Here is a 14,761-nt window from a genome sequence, read left to right as displayed (position 1 = left end):
TCTCAGCCATCTTTCCTCTTCCAGTTAGCTGTCTGGACTTCCTAGCTTACATTGTTATCCGATCAATCTTCAACCATGTCTGCCTTGTCGATCTACTTAATTCGACTGCTCTTTCTCTGGCGATACTTCTCCGCATAGGTTTTCTCGCTCCGACAGGAAAAACCCGACGATTGTTAATGACCGACTCGTTATCTTTATCGGGAGATTAGGAGTGAGTTTTGATAAGGGATCTCTTCAGGAAGCATTCGGAAGTTGTGGGTTTTTTGTTGAATTAAAATTGTGGTTTGATCGTCGTTATGCCTTTGTAAGATATGAGTCTCGTTTGATTGCTGTTGCTTCTATTTATAAAATGAACGGTCTTTATCTTTATCATAACTTTTTAAATTGTTCCTTTAATAAAAGATATGTATCAATATATTTGAATTGTAATTATGCTAATAGAATATATTTGAATTGTAATTATGCTAATAGAGAAGATGTTGTGAACACTAACCACTAATAATTTTACTTTCTTTTTTTACATTTTTGTAAAGTATATATATTAATCCATTTTCATGTTCGAACCATATCTTTAAATTACTGAAGCGTCATAACTTTTTAAGCTGTTCATTTAATAAAAGATTTGTATCAATCGTCCATATTTACATTGTAAAAATGTAAGAAACGAAACACGCAAATCATCTCTTATGAAGTTACAATATATTAGTTACTAAAATACATTTTACGTTTAATTAATTTGTTAGTGCATGTTAAATATATAAAATTAATTGGTTATAAACATTAAATTTTTTACATTCATATAAAAAGATAGTACACCTAAAAAATTATTATTATTAATAACACCTACTTAACATAAGAGTATCATCCTAAATATAAAGAAAACTAAAACGACAAGCGATATATGAAATCACTATATGATCCAAAAAAAAAAAAAAAAAAAAAAAAAAAACCCTACAGCAATGCGCTAACTAAATAACACTCGTTAAAAGCAAATATGGTTAAGCTTAAAACGAAAAAGGGACTGTCGAGTGTCGACCTCTAATTTGAATGAACAAACAAACCGTCCCTCAACTTATATATAAAGAACAATTTTAGTCCCTCAACTTATAAAAACATGCGGAGTCGTTTTGTCAGCATAAATTCAAGTCTCGTTGATTGTACGTTTGATCTCACTCGCTAGGATATCAGTCTCTCTGCGTAGGCAGATAGTAAGATCTATTAATAATTCTAGTGAAGCAGCAAGCAAGTGGTATCTGTTTGATTTTAATTATTACTACTTGATTTGTTTGGTTCCCATACAATTACAATTACAGTTACAACTACAAAATTTCAATTACAAGTGCTAATCTATTGAAATTGTTTCATCTGAAATTTGAACTGATCCAACTTCCTTCACCTACATCTCATTAGGGTATCGTATACTCTTGGTTGCTTGTTTACTACCCAAAATCATAACATAAAATTCTTCATATATGAATGAATCTTAGATCTGAGTTTGTTTTCTCTCCAATTCCGACTCCAGTTGTTGGTAATTACCCTTAAATATGTATATCTGTTTTTAACATAGGTTTATCTGATTCTGAAAATTAAGTGGCATATTTATTATATGTATCAAGTATCATGTATGTATGATTTATGCAGCTGCTTAATTAAATAAGACAAGAGAAGAAGATTTAAAAAGAAAAAAAATATTGATAGTAAAGGATGAGTGGAGCTGTGCTTGTGGCTGTTGCTGCTGCTGTTGGTAACTTACTTCAGGGATGGGATAACGCCACTATTGCTGGTACTCTGTCTATACTTTACTTGTATACTAAATGAATGTTTAAATGTTCATGCTACTGCTAAGTTATTTATGCTGTTTATTTATTTATTATTATTAATAATATATGTTAAGGATCAAGTCTAATTTGATTGTAGTTGTGCTAACTAAACAATATGCTATTATGTTTTGCAATTCAGGGGCTGTGTTATACATAAAGAAAGAGTTCCACTTGGAAAGTGAACCAACTATAGAAGGTCTAATTGTGGCCACCTCATTGATTGGGGCAACCTTGGTTACCACTTGTTCCGGTGGAGTTGCAGATTGGCTTGGTCGACGTCCCATGCTCATCATCTCTTCTGTCCTCTACTTTGTTAGCGGTCTTGTTATGTTATGGTCACCCAATGTTTACATCCTTTTGTTGGCTCGCTTATTAGACGGCTTTGGTATTGGGTTGGCTGTTACTCTTGTTCCCGTTTATATATCAGAAACTGCACCTCCTGAAATCAGAGGCTCTCTCAATACTTTGCCTCAGTTTACCGGATCTGGTGGGATGTTCTTTTCTTACTGCATGGTGTTTGGGATGTCTTTAATGGAGTCACCCAATTGGAGGTTGATGCTTGGGGTTCTATCCATCCCATCACTTTTTTATTTCCTTCTTACCATATTTTTCTTGCCCGAGTCTCCAAGGTGGCTTGTCAGCAAAGGAAGAATGCAGGAAGCCAAACAGGTTCTGCAGAGGCTACGTGGCAAAGAAGACGTCTCAGGCAACTTCTTTTTTTCAATCTGCTAATCTATTTATATTCTGAGATCTACATTATTATTATTATTATTATTATTATTATTATTATTATTATTATTATTATTATTATTATTAGTTGTTTTTGTCATAAAATTTAACCAGACTGCGATCTTAGCTATCTTTTAACTAGAAGCTTCATATTTTTGCAAATTTACCTTTGTTGAAGGACTGTGTTTCTTCATGCAAACATAACAATACATTTGTACATATCTTCTAATGTTGTATGTAATGTTTACTGTGACAGGTGAAATGGCTTTGCTAGTTGAGGGCCTTGAAGTGGGGGGTGAAGTATCTATAGAAGAATACATAATTGGCCCTGCAAATGATCTTGAACAAGATCAAGACGAAGCTGCTAAAGTGAAACTGTACGGTCATGAAGCTGGGGTCTCGTGGATTGCACGACCTGTGACTGGGCAGAGTATGCTGGGTATTGCATCTCGTCAAGGAAGTACTATAAACGCAAGTGTGCCTCTTATGGACCCACTTGTCACCCTGTTTGGAAGTGTCCATGAAAGACTACCAGATGCTGCTGGTAGCAAAGGAAGCATGCTTTTTCCACACTTTGGAAGCATGTTTAGTGTTACTGGAAACCAAACTAAACACATGGAGGAGGAGGAATGGGAGGAAGAAAGTGTGGGTGGTAGAGAAGGTGATGACTATGGATCTGATGCTGGTGGTGGTGGGAATGATTCTGATGATAATAATTTGCATTCTCCATTGATTTCCCGGCAAACTACTAGTATAGAGAAAGACATGATTCAGCCTGCTGCATCCCACGGTAGTATTCTTGGCGTTAGAAACAGTAGCGTTGTGCAAAATGTTGCTGGTGGAAGTAGCACAGGAATTGGAGGTGGTTGGCAGCTTGCATGGCAGTGGACAGAAAGACAAGGGGAAGATGGAAAGAAAGGAGGAGGGTTTAAAAGAATTTATTTGCATCAAGAAGCTGGTGGTGTTGGTGGCACTGGATCTCAACGCGGTTCTTTAATCTCTGTTGTTGGCGGTGGTGGTGACATGATCACAGATGGTGATGTCTTCCAGGCTGCAGCTTTGGTTAGTCAACCCGCACTTTACTCCAAGGATCTTATCGATCAGCATCCGGTTGGACCAGCTATGGTCCATCCATCAGAAGCCGCAGTCAAAGGCCCCAGCTGGAGGGATCTTTTTGAACCCGGAGTCAAACATGCACTCTTTGTTGGTGTTGGTCTTCAGATACTTCAACAGGTAACACACACACACACACACAAAAAGAACATGTCATTATTTCTTCTGTTGTTGCTTTAGCAAATTATTTACTTCATTCAAATGGGTCTTTACTGTTTGTTTGCAGTTCTCAGGCATCAATGGAGTTCTTTACTACACACCTCAGATTCTTGAGGAGGCAGGTGTTGGTGTTCTTTTATCAAATCTGGGCATCAGTTCAACCTCATCATCTCTACTTATAAGCTGCATCACTACTTTGTTAATGCTTCCCTGCATTGCTGTTGCCATGAGGCTCATGGACATCTCTGGGAGAAGGTAAGTACAACCTTAATGCTTCCGTGCATTACTTTGTTGATGCTTCCGTGCATTACTTTGTTACTTGAGTTTTCTATGTAGATAACTTTTACTTTTTTTTTTCTTAGAAGTTTTATGTACTGTTGAGGACAATGAATAAGTTTAAAAAAATGGTGGGTTAAGTAAGAAACATCTAAACTCGTCATTTTAATTTTGGTGTTGTATTGCATGCAGGACTCTACTGTTGACTACAATTCCAGTCTTGATTTTGACCCTTGTAATCTTGGTTGTTGGAAGTGTAATAAACTTTGGGAGCATGGTGAATGCAGCCATATCAACAGCTAGCGTCGTGGTGTATTTTTGCTGTTTCGTGATGGGATTTGGTCCAATTCCAAACATCCTGTGCGCAGAGATATTCCCAACCCGAGTGCGGGGACTGTGCATTGCCATTTGTGCGCTTACGTTCTGGATCTGTGACATCATTGTTACTTACTCTCTTCCGGTCTTGCTTACTTCCATTGGCCTCTCGGGTGTTTTTGGATTGTATGCTGTTGTATGTGTCATCGCTTGGGTGTTTGTTTTCTTGAAGGTCCCAGAAACTAAAGGAATGCCACTTGAAGTTATTACAGAGTTCTTTGCTGTTGGTGCAAAACAGGCGGCTGCAGCCAAAAACAATTAATTGACTTGGTTGCTATGCTATCATCACCGTTTTTTGATTGTGTTTTTTTTTTTTTTTCCTTTTCATTTTTTTGACGTTTATGGTTTGGGTTTAGATTTGTTGTGTGATTGAAACGTGAAATTTATAAAATTTAGTTTTTTTTTTTTTTTTTTTTTTTTTTTTTTTTTTTTTTTTTTTTTTTTTTTTGCGGAGTTGATTTGTATACAACCAAAAGTTAGCCATACACAACAAATTATGTTTTGAAATGTTGTACATTGTTGTATGTCAAATTTTAGGTTGTGCACAAGAAAAGTCATATATATTGCTGTGAATCCCATCTATGGATGTAATACGTTTGTTATACGGAGTACCATTTTTTTCAAAAAAAAAGCAGATTTGCAGTTGAATATAGTGCAATGAGTTTTGGGTTAAATGTAATGACGTTGGACTATAATCTGTTGCATGTTACTCCGTCCCACCATAAATTCATTACCTTTTTTTTTTTTTTGGACATCAATTCATTACCATTTTGAGATCATATGATCATATGTAGTTCCCCTCGGATCTCTTGGCTATTTCAAACCGTAAAATTCTTTCGTGCCACCCATTTTACGGTCAAAATATCGATATAGTTAATGATGCTTTGGTTGTTAATGATGGCTTTGAGATTCAAGGTGATGGTGTTGACTGTGATCAACCCGAGTTAGCAAACGTGGGTTTGAACGACGACGTAGATGAAGATGTGAACGAAGTGGGTTTGCAATTTGGATCTCTCGGGGCTGTGGACGTTTCTAACAAAGCTTCAGGGTCAAATTTGGTTGATATATGTGATAAACATCAAGCTGCTTTGGTGCCTGTTACAATTCCGATTGTTTGTTCAGATGGTATTGCTGCCAAGGGCGATTCTAGGACATAAGGGGTGGGGTCCTATGACCCCACTAGTGTGAAAGTTTTATAGAATGTATACTTCAAATTCTATATGACACCACTAAATTTTAGTACGAGACTCCATATATTCTTAAAATCTACAATTTTTTTAAGGTAAATGACCACTAGACTACACTTCAAATATAATTGGTTTTTAAAAAAAAATTTTTGAGACCCCATAAGGTTTTCATCCTTGAGTCTCCACTGAATTTGCTGCTCCTGCAATTGTGGATCATACTGTTTCTGATCCAACTAATGCTTCTGGTCAAGTACCGAATGTGACTTCTAACCCCAGCAAGTTGCTAATAATAAAGTGCTCAAGGATGGTTTTGGTTTTAATCAAAGTAAACAAGTTGCCAATAATAAAGTGGTAATGAAGATAGGGTTGGGCTCGGTTTGTGATGTTAGGGTTCCCTCCCAGTCTTTGTAGAAGATAATGAATACAACCTCACTTTCGAGAATAAATTGGCACGTTTGAAGAAAGAGGAAAAGAAAAAGAAGGACAACTTGAAGGCGAGTCGAGAGGATGCATCGAGGGTAGATGGGCCTTCACCAATTTTGTATGGCCATAGTGGTAGGATTTATTGTGATTGCGAAGACCTTTCGTGTGAAGGTTATTGCAAGTCATGGAACCTTATAATAGAAATGTTCCTAGGGATATTTTCAAAGGTGTGAATTTGCGGCCGAGAAGGAATTTGCATCCACTTCGAGTACTTTTAAGCTCGTTGATCACGAAGAAGATTTGGATTACGGGAACGACATTCAAAATTTATTTTGGCCTGTAAGGTTGACAAGAAGAGTGGTCTCTCGGTATCGGAACATGGAGAGTATTCGGGGTTGAATATGACCGATGAGGCTTTCGCAGCTTTTGACGAATTGACGAGTATGGCCGAGAGTGAACCGGTTCCGGTAAATCTTATTGATTCAAGATATCCCGCGTCTATCGGTTAAAAGCCAGAATCATCATAAGCATAAGTGGTTCAAAGTGTGGAAATGACTAAATTCGGCGTGTTCATCAAAGACATGCGAGTTGTTTGGGGTTCCTTAATCGGCTTCTTGATTCATGTCAGTTTGTAATAGTTTGCTTATGCTTTATGTCGTGTCTTTTACGTTTGTTTTGTTTAGTTGCAGTTTAGGTTAGGCGAGGCTCGGTATAGATAGTTGTTTGGCAGTCGCTTTCTAGGTACGAGTCTCGCCGATGTTCTCTATTGTACTTCATGTTGAATTCGTTTTCTTTTTGAAAACGTTTTTTGTCTTTATGAAGTTCTCGTTATTTTGCCAAAAAAATATATGTCCACTTTGTATTTTATTTAAATAAAAGAGATTACTTGTATTATATTATACCTTATATCTAAAATGCAAAGGCCAAGTGAATAGTAACCCACAAGTTTCACAAACCACCCCCACTCTTTTACTTACTTACATTTTAGTCCCAAACAAATATATAATACCTAACTTTATGGTTTTTACAAACTTATCACAAATTTTTAACATTTTATGCTTTAACCATTAAACTCCTCATTCGTTATAAATCGACTACATACTTTATATACTACCTAATAGACAAAAATAAATCATAGTCGCCAGTGGTGCTTTCGTTCTTTTACTTTTTTCCCCCTTTTCCACCTTTTTTTTTAAAAAAAAAAACCCTCATAGTTTGTTCAAATATTAAAATCGACCCCCAAACAGGGAGTAAAGTGTCAAATACTCATTTTCATAAAAAAATTTAAAAAAACTACACCCAAATATTCAACGGGCCATATCTTCTCGCTCGCACCGAGTTAAATTTTTCTGAAACCATCGTTAAACTCGAAACAATTTTAGGAGCACACTGTCACTAACTATACGCAAATCAGACGTTTTTTAAAAAACGCTAAATATTTGAGGTACTTTTCATACACGTCGATTTTGCATTAAATTTTTAAAAGTCGACAATTCCATAGTGAAACGCGGAGATGTACATATATTGTTAATTTAAAATAACATTTAAATCTTTCACGGATTATACCTTTTAGTTCGACTCGAGTTGCGCTTCAACGATATCATCGTTAGCCACAAAATAATTTTACAAACTAAACGCAATATAATACATTGAAAACCGAACCCCGGCGCGAAGCGAGGGTTCGAACACTAGTTTTCACTAATTGGAAGAGGTTATCTAGAGGTAGAAGATTTTTGATTGGTTAAAATTGTGTGTAAAAGTTATATCACAGAAGATGGTAGTATGTTTTATTTATTTTTGGTACCAACTAATTGTGGAGCCCTCGCTTCGCGCCGGGACTCCGTTTTGAATGCGAGTTAAAAAAAAGTTTTGATCTATTTTGTAAAAAAGAATTTTTTTTCAACATTTAACATTGAAGGGTTGTTCATTCTGTGAAAGTTGCTTCTTTTAGCGTTCGATTTTTTTTTTTTAAGTTAGTTGATCTATTTTGTAAAAAAAATGTTTTTCGACATCTTTTGGTATCATTGAAGAGTTGTTCATTTTATGAAAGTTGTTTCTTTTATCGTTGAGGAAGGAAAAAAAAGTTAATTGATTTTTTTGTAAAAAAGAATTTTTTTCGACATCTTTTGGTAATATTGAAAGGTTGGTTCTTTTACGAAAATTGCTTCTTTTATCGTTAGGGACCAAAAAAAAAAAAAACTTTAGCACAAATAGTACTACTCATGGCAGAAAAGATAAAGTTATGAATTTACATATTCATGGCAGAAAAGATAAACTTTAGCACAAAAGATAAATTTACATATTAACTAATAGACAAAAATTATGAATAGTATTAGGAGTATTTTCGACTTATCATTTTTTTTTTTTTTTTTTAATTTTAACTAAATTTTATTTTACGAACAAAGGCCCCCACATTTTTTTGAAAAATTCAAATCGACCCCCCAAACAGGGGGGTAAAGTGTCAAATAACCATTTTCATAAAAAATCTTAAATAAACTCCACCCAAATATTCAACGGGTCATATCTTCTCGCTCGTAACGAGTTAAATTTTTACGACACCATCGTTAAACTCGAAATAATTTTAGGAACACAATGTCACTAGCTATACGCAAAACGGACGCTTTTTAAAAAACGCTAAATATTTGGGGTACTTTTCATAAACGTTGATTTTGCGTTAAATTTTTAAAAGTCGACAATTCCATAGCGAAACGCGGAGATGCACATACATTGTTAATTTAAAATAACATTTAAATCTCTCACGGGTTATACCTTTTAGTTCGACTCGAGTTGCGCTTCAACGACATCATCGTCAGCCACAAAATAATTTTACTAAACGCAATAAAATACATTAAAAATCGAACTCCCGGCGCGAAGCGAGGCTTCAATAACTAGTTTTGTCTATTAGATAATATGTAAATTGGTATTCGATATTTACTTGATTTTGTGGATAAAAAATTTGGAATATATACCTTTTGTTTAGTAAGTAGTTGTAGGTTATACATATAGAGTTGACGTGAATGAACTAATATGGTTAAGTTGAAGTTGTGATGTGGTCCAGCGGTTGGTGGTCTTCATCCTTTAGGGGAGGTCAGGAGTTCGACTCCCGTTGGCTACATATTAAAAAACACAATTCCATCCCTGTCATGAAGTATCCACCCATGACACCTTTCCCATATCGTTTGGGGGGGGGGGGGGAGGGGGGTTTTACTTGGCCGTGTCCTTGGATCGATTTCAAGGTTTCCTCTCGAGCAGCGATGGGGGCGGGGTTATTATCGCTGCATCGGCATAGTCGAAATGGGAGAAGATCGCAACGGGTGATTTAGTCTCCCTCAGGTGATCCCAATCGCTGTTAAAAAATTATATGGTTAAGTTTATGGTTTAGTTTCTCTTCATATTATTTTCTAATCGTCACAAACGTTAATATCTTCTCATCTTTATTTTTACGTTAAATTTGAGTGAGATAACAATCTCTTTGTTCTTGAGTAGAGGGAGGAATAACTTTTTATTTTTTTATCTATTTGTGGAGAGACAATTTCTCTGCCGGTAAGTTGAGACACGGCTTCCTCTTACTATAGTGTAATAAAAACAATTGTTTACATCTTACCTATTTTTTCATACCTTAAATTTGTGGGATTGGATATATACTTTTTTATAGTAGGGTTTTCTCGCTTATTAAAAAAATTAATTGTGGGACTAGATATATATAGTTGTAGTATATAATATATTTAACGACCCGTCCTAATCCATCTGGACGAATACATTACATTTGGTTACATCGCGAGGTATTTGACCTCTATATGATACATTTTACAAACATTGCATTCGTTTTTAAAAGACAAACTTTCATCACATCGAAAGTTGACGGCATGCATACCATTTCATAATATATCCAACTATAAATGACTTAATAATATTCTTGATGAACTCAACGACTCGAATGCAACGTCTTTTGAAATATGCCATGAATGACTCCAAATAATATCTTTAAAATGAGCAAATGCACAGCGGAAGATTTCTTTCATACCTGAGAATAAATATGCTTTAAAGTGTCAATCAAAAGGTTTGTGAGTTCATTAGTTTATCGTAATCAATCATTTCCATATTTTAATAGACCACAAGATTTTTATTTCTATTTTTCATAAACATCATCTCATATCAGGCATTTCGCACTGCATAGAGATAAAAATCATTCATATGGTGAACACCTGGTAACCGACCTTAACAAGATGCATATAGAATATCCACATCATTCCGGGACTCCCTTCGGACATGATAAATTCGAAGTGCTAAAGGATCCGGTATTTTGGATGGGGCTTGTTGGGTCCAATAGATCTATCTTTGGGATTCGCGTCAATTAGGGGCATATTCGGTTTAATAATCCAGCCATAGAATGTAGTTTTAAGTACTTGTGTCTATTACGTCAAACATTTATAAAAGCGCATGTATTCTCAGTCCCAAAAATATATATTGCAAAAGCATTTAAAAAGGGAGCAAATGAAACTCACGATACGATATTTTGTAGTAAAAATATTTATACGACGATACTGAACAATGCAGGGTTGGCCTCGGATTCACGAACCTATATCAAGTATATATATTAATACATGTAATCACATAATTCCTTCTACTAATTATATAATATTTATATATTAGTTATTGCCGTTATATAACTAAATTCCAATTAAATTATATGTACTTTATTCATATATTATATCTTTAGCTATATGTTATATATATTTATTTTGTAAAATAATTAATATTTATTTATATAATTATATTAATCTATATATTTTTGTGAGTGGTATTATATCAAAAATTAATAATTGTTATATGTAGTATTTATATAATTAATGTTAATATGTTTAATATAAAATTTCATGTAATATTAATATAAGTACATAATATTTATTTGTTATATAAAAATAATATTAATTATGATAAAAAATCATGATACTTCTAGTAATAATGATAATATTAATAAAAATGATAACATTAGAAATGATAATAATAATAATAATAATGATAGTTTTTTTAATAGAATTAATAATAATAATGATAATAATTTTAATAAAAATGATAAGTAAAAGAAAAAAAATGATAACTTTAATAATAATGATAACTTTACTAATAATGATATGTTTAATAATAATTGTATCTTTTAATGATAATTTTTCTAATAATGATATTTTTAATAATAATTGTAATAATAATATTTATATAATAATAATAATAATAATAATAATAATAATAATAATAATAATAATAATAATAATAATAATAATAATAATAGTAATTCTAATAATAATAGTAATTCTAATTTTTTGTAAGTTTTAAAACTTTTAAGTTTATTTTAATAATAATAATAATAATATCAATAATAATAATAATAATAATAATAATAATAATAATAATAATAATAATAATAAAGATGTATACCATCATCATCATCGATCATCATCTTAACATCATGCATATCATCATCATGTCCGAATGATCATCATCCCATTGATCATCCTCATCATTAACATAACTTCATCATCACCATCACGTTTCATATCGTCATCATCAACATCATCATCATTAGGGATGGCACCCGCGGGTCGTGGGCGCAGATCCACTACATCCATCACCCGCACCCGCGGTTTTTTTGAGGATCCATTAGCCCGCGGATCTTGGTTAACGGATTTATTTTTAGATCCATGCCCGTACCCACGGATATTCGCGGATCGCGGGTTTACCGCAGATCTTATTCATGAAGTATATATGTAAATGAAAGTATTTAAAAAACAAAAATAAATATCATTATGCAATTCAAAGTGGCATGAAAAACATCATCCAATCATATACCCATGTTTATGATATAATACAATGAGAAAACGTATATTAATTTTTTTTTGCTAATATATGTGAAGCTACGATGTTTATTACCTATTGTCCATTTATTCAGGGTGGCATTTTTCACATTTAGAACGGGTATATCCGCAGATTATTCAAACGGGTATTACGGATTTTCGGATCAGATCTTACCCACAACGGATCTATTACATCCATCACCCACCCGCGACCCGTCAGCGGGTACAAGATTACATACATCGCCCACCCGCGGGTAAATTTTTTTGATTTTATCCGCCCATCACGGGTGCGGGTACCCGCGGATCTCGGATTTTTTAGATCCATTGTCATCCCTAATCATCATGCATCGTACCCGTAACATCATCATCATCATAATCTATATCATCAACATCATCTTATCCTAACTATCATCATTAGGGGTGTTCATCGGTTCGGTTTTCGGTTTGTTTGGTTTATTCGGTTCGGTGTATTCGATTTTTAAAATTTTTTGGGCAAAACCGAAAACCGAACCGAAAACCTAATTCAAAGTTAAAACCGAACCGAACCGAAAATCGAATTCGAATTTGGATTTGGTTCGATTTTCGGTTAAAACCGAATATTATGAAAAAACTGAGAACGATGATATTTTAATTGTGGCATTACTGATGTCTTAGTTATTTATATCCTAAAATAATGACGTACTATTAAATTATCAAGAATTCGATAATTTATTAATATTTACAGCTTAATTATGACTTTTATTGCTTATGTTATTAAGAAAAAGAACATAATAATTTGAGTAACATAATTATAAGGTGAGCTATCAAATCGTCATATGGGTGAGATCATATTTTATTGATTGGATCCCAAATTATAATGACATTAAAACATAAATATACAAATTAAATTTCTAAAAATTTTGAATTCGGTTTTGAATTCGGTTTTCGGTTAAATCGAATTCAGAATTTTCAAAACCGAAAACCGAATTCAAATTCGGTTTCGGTTTGACTTGATCCGAAAACCATTTTTTAAATTCGGTTTGGTTTTTTTTGGTTTGGTTTCAGTTTGGTTTTCGGGTTCCACGGTTTCAAACCAAATACTGACCACCCCTAATCATCATAATCTTATCTTTACTATCATCATCATCATCGTATACATCATCTTGATCATCATCATAACCAATTTATTATCATCATAATACCCATCGTGAATCATCATTATTCATCCCATAACCATCATCATCAACATCATCATCATCATTCTTACAGTTTCACCATCATCTATATTATCATGATCGTCCTCATCATCATCGTCTTCGTAGCATCATCAACATCATCGTGTATAGCCATTAATCCATCTTTCTTTAAAACATCAATCGATGTTCTGTCATCCCAAACAAGCATAAGAACTTTAACACTTTCATTCACTTTCTTTTCCAACAGCTCACCGAGGGTGACATCACCTTCACTTCATCAACAATCATTATCTATATCATCATCGTGATCGTGATCGTACATCACCATCATCATTTCGAGTAGTAACAACCACATACGAGCAGCAGAAGTTGTGCTTGATCAGACCGAAATCAGAAGCTATTAAAAAGGGTTGGCGTTCCTCGGTTTTTAAACAAGAAAACAGAATCAAAGTTGCTGTAGCAGCAGTAGTAGGAACGGGGAGATAGCAGGTGGTTACAACGGTGGTTTTATAGTTATAGTGAGAGAGAAAGAGAAAGATAGAGAGAGAAAAGAGATTGAGGGTGGCGGTTTGTTATGGTGCTCCGGTGGTGTGGGTGTTGGAAGGGCGAGGGTGGTGATGTTTTTGGTGGTTGATGACGGTGGAAGGTGATGGAAGAGAGTGACCCTCGGTTGGTGATGACAAAGTTCATATAACATATATGTTTTATATATAAATTTTTATAAGTCTTGCAGGAAATATAAACGTGTCAAATTAAATAATAATAAAAACATTCTAGCTGCCATACACTAATCCTAAGGCACTGACAGTTTACAAGGGTACTATATCGTGTTCATTGCTAAACAATTAAAATATAAAAGTGTCCCTAAAAATCTCAAAATTTTAAATTAAGTCCATTTATTTATTTTAGTCATTATGGTATAAAATTCGATCATTAACTTGTTAAATAAAAATTACATCAATTGTCCCTCTCAATTATGGGTAAAATATAAAAAGTGTTAAAACTTAACAAATAGTTCCTAAATACATTTTTAATAAGCCTAAAATTTATAGAACTCATTTTCGTATCACCGTTTATTTTAAAATAACATAAGTTTGAATTTAACTTGCTTAGTATCAATCAAAACATAAAATGAGTATTAAAATCATTTAATATTTATTTTTAATATACTTTATTTATATATAGAGATATGTGACGCCCCGTACAAAACCATCGTGTACGATTCGTCAACAACAGGATCTTTACACGGTCAATTACTACATGCTGTTTGAAAACCAGTTTTGCATTCATAAAAAGATAGCGTTTACAAAGATAACGTGACACAAAGGTCGTTACAAAGTCATTATTTGAAAATAACATAAGTTACGAATGCAAGATAAAAGTTCCATGATTGAGACATCTCTAAGTAATGCAGTGAAAATCTAACACATCAGGTCCATAACAGCAAGTCTATAATACCAAGACAGCAAGTCTAACAGCGGAAGCAACATCGTCTAAGCACCTGAGAAATACACGCTTAAAAGTCAACACGAATGTTGGTGAGCTATAGTTTGTTTGTAATCAGTAATGTAATGTAGACCACGAGATTTCAGTGCTTCAACCAGCATTTCAAATCAGTAATTCAAATCAGTATGATAAAGTATATGCTTATC

General features: G+C 33.8%; 1 protein-coding gene across 2 annotated transcripts; it reads left to right on the top strand.

Annotated features, from left to right (window-relative positions):
• The first annotated feature begins 1,176 nt into the window (after window positions 1-1,176).
• Window positions 1,177-5,076, top strand: LOC139851370 (monosaccharide-sensing protein 2-like). Of its 2 annotated transcripts, none has more exons than XM_071840397.1 (6): window positions 1,177-1,249; window positions 1,642-1,783; window positions 1,960-2,526; window positions 2,806-3,782; window positions 3,889-4,076; window positions 4,290-5,076. In XM_071840397.1, exons 2-6 carry the CDS (start codon window positions 1,705-1,707, stop codon window positions 4,732-4,734), a joined length of 2,256 nt encoding a protein of 751 aa, XP_071696498.1. In that variant the 5' UTR covers window positions 1,177-1,249; window positions 1,642-1,704; the 3' UTR covers window positions 4,735-5,076. The 2 variants fall into 2 exon arrangements, with proteins under 2 accessions (XP_071696498.1, XP_071696497.1); XM_071840396.1 differs by having other exon boundaries at window positions 1,187-1,528.
• Window positions 5,077-14,761: the final 9,685 nt, after the last annotated feature.

The sequence above is a fragment of the Rutidosis leptorrhynchoides genome, chromosome 6 (assembly GCF_046630445.1).
Source record: "Rutidosis leptorrhynchoides isolate AG116_Rl617_1_P2 chromosome 6, CSIRO_AGI_Rlap_v1, whole genome shotgun sequence".
Lineage (NCBI taxonomy): Eukaryota > Viridiplantae > Streptophyta > Magnoliopsida > Asterales > Asteraceae > Rutidosis > Rutidosis leptorrhynchoides.
Note: the sequence above shows the minus strand (reverse complement) of the source record. Positions and strands in the feature narration are given on the sequence as shown.

Excerpts from the sequence above, each read along its gene's own strand:
- LOC139851370 (XM_071840397.1), top strand. The coding sequence starts at position 1,705 with ATGAGTGGAGCTGTGCTTGTGGCTGTTGCTGCTGCTGTTGGTAACTTA. Across the intron at positions 1,784-1,959 it reads GGATAACGCCACTATTGCTG|GGGCTGTGTTATACATAAAG; the intron begins GTACTCTGTCTA and ends TTTGCAATTCAG. Across the intron at positions 2,527-2,805 it reads TGGCAAAGAAGACGTCTCAG|GTGAAATGGCTTTGCTAGTT; the intron begins GCAACTTCTTTT and ends TTACTGTGACAG.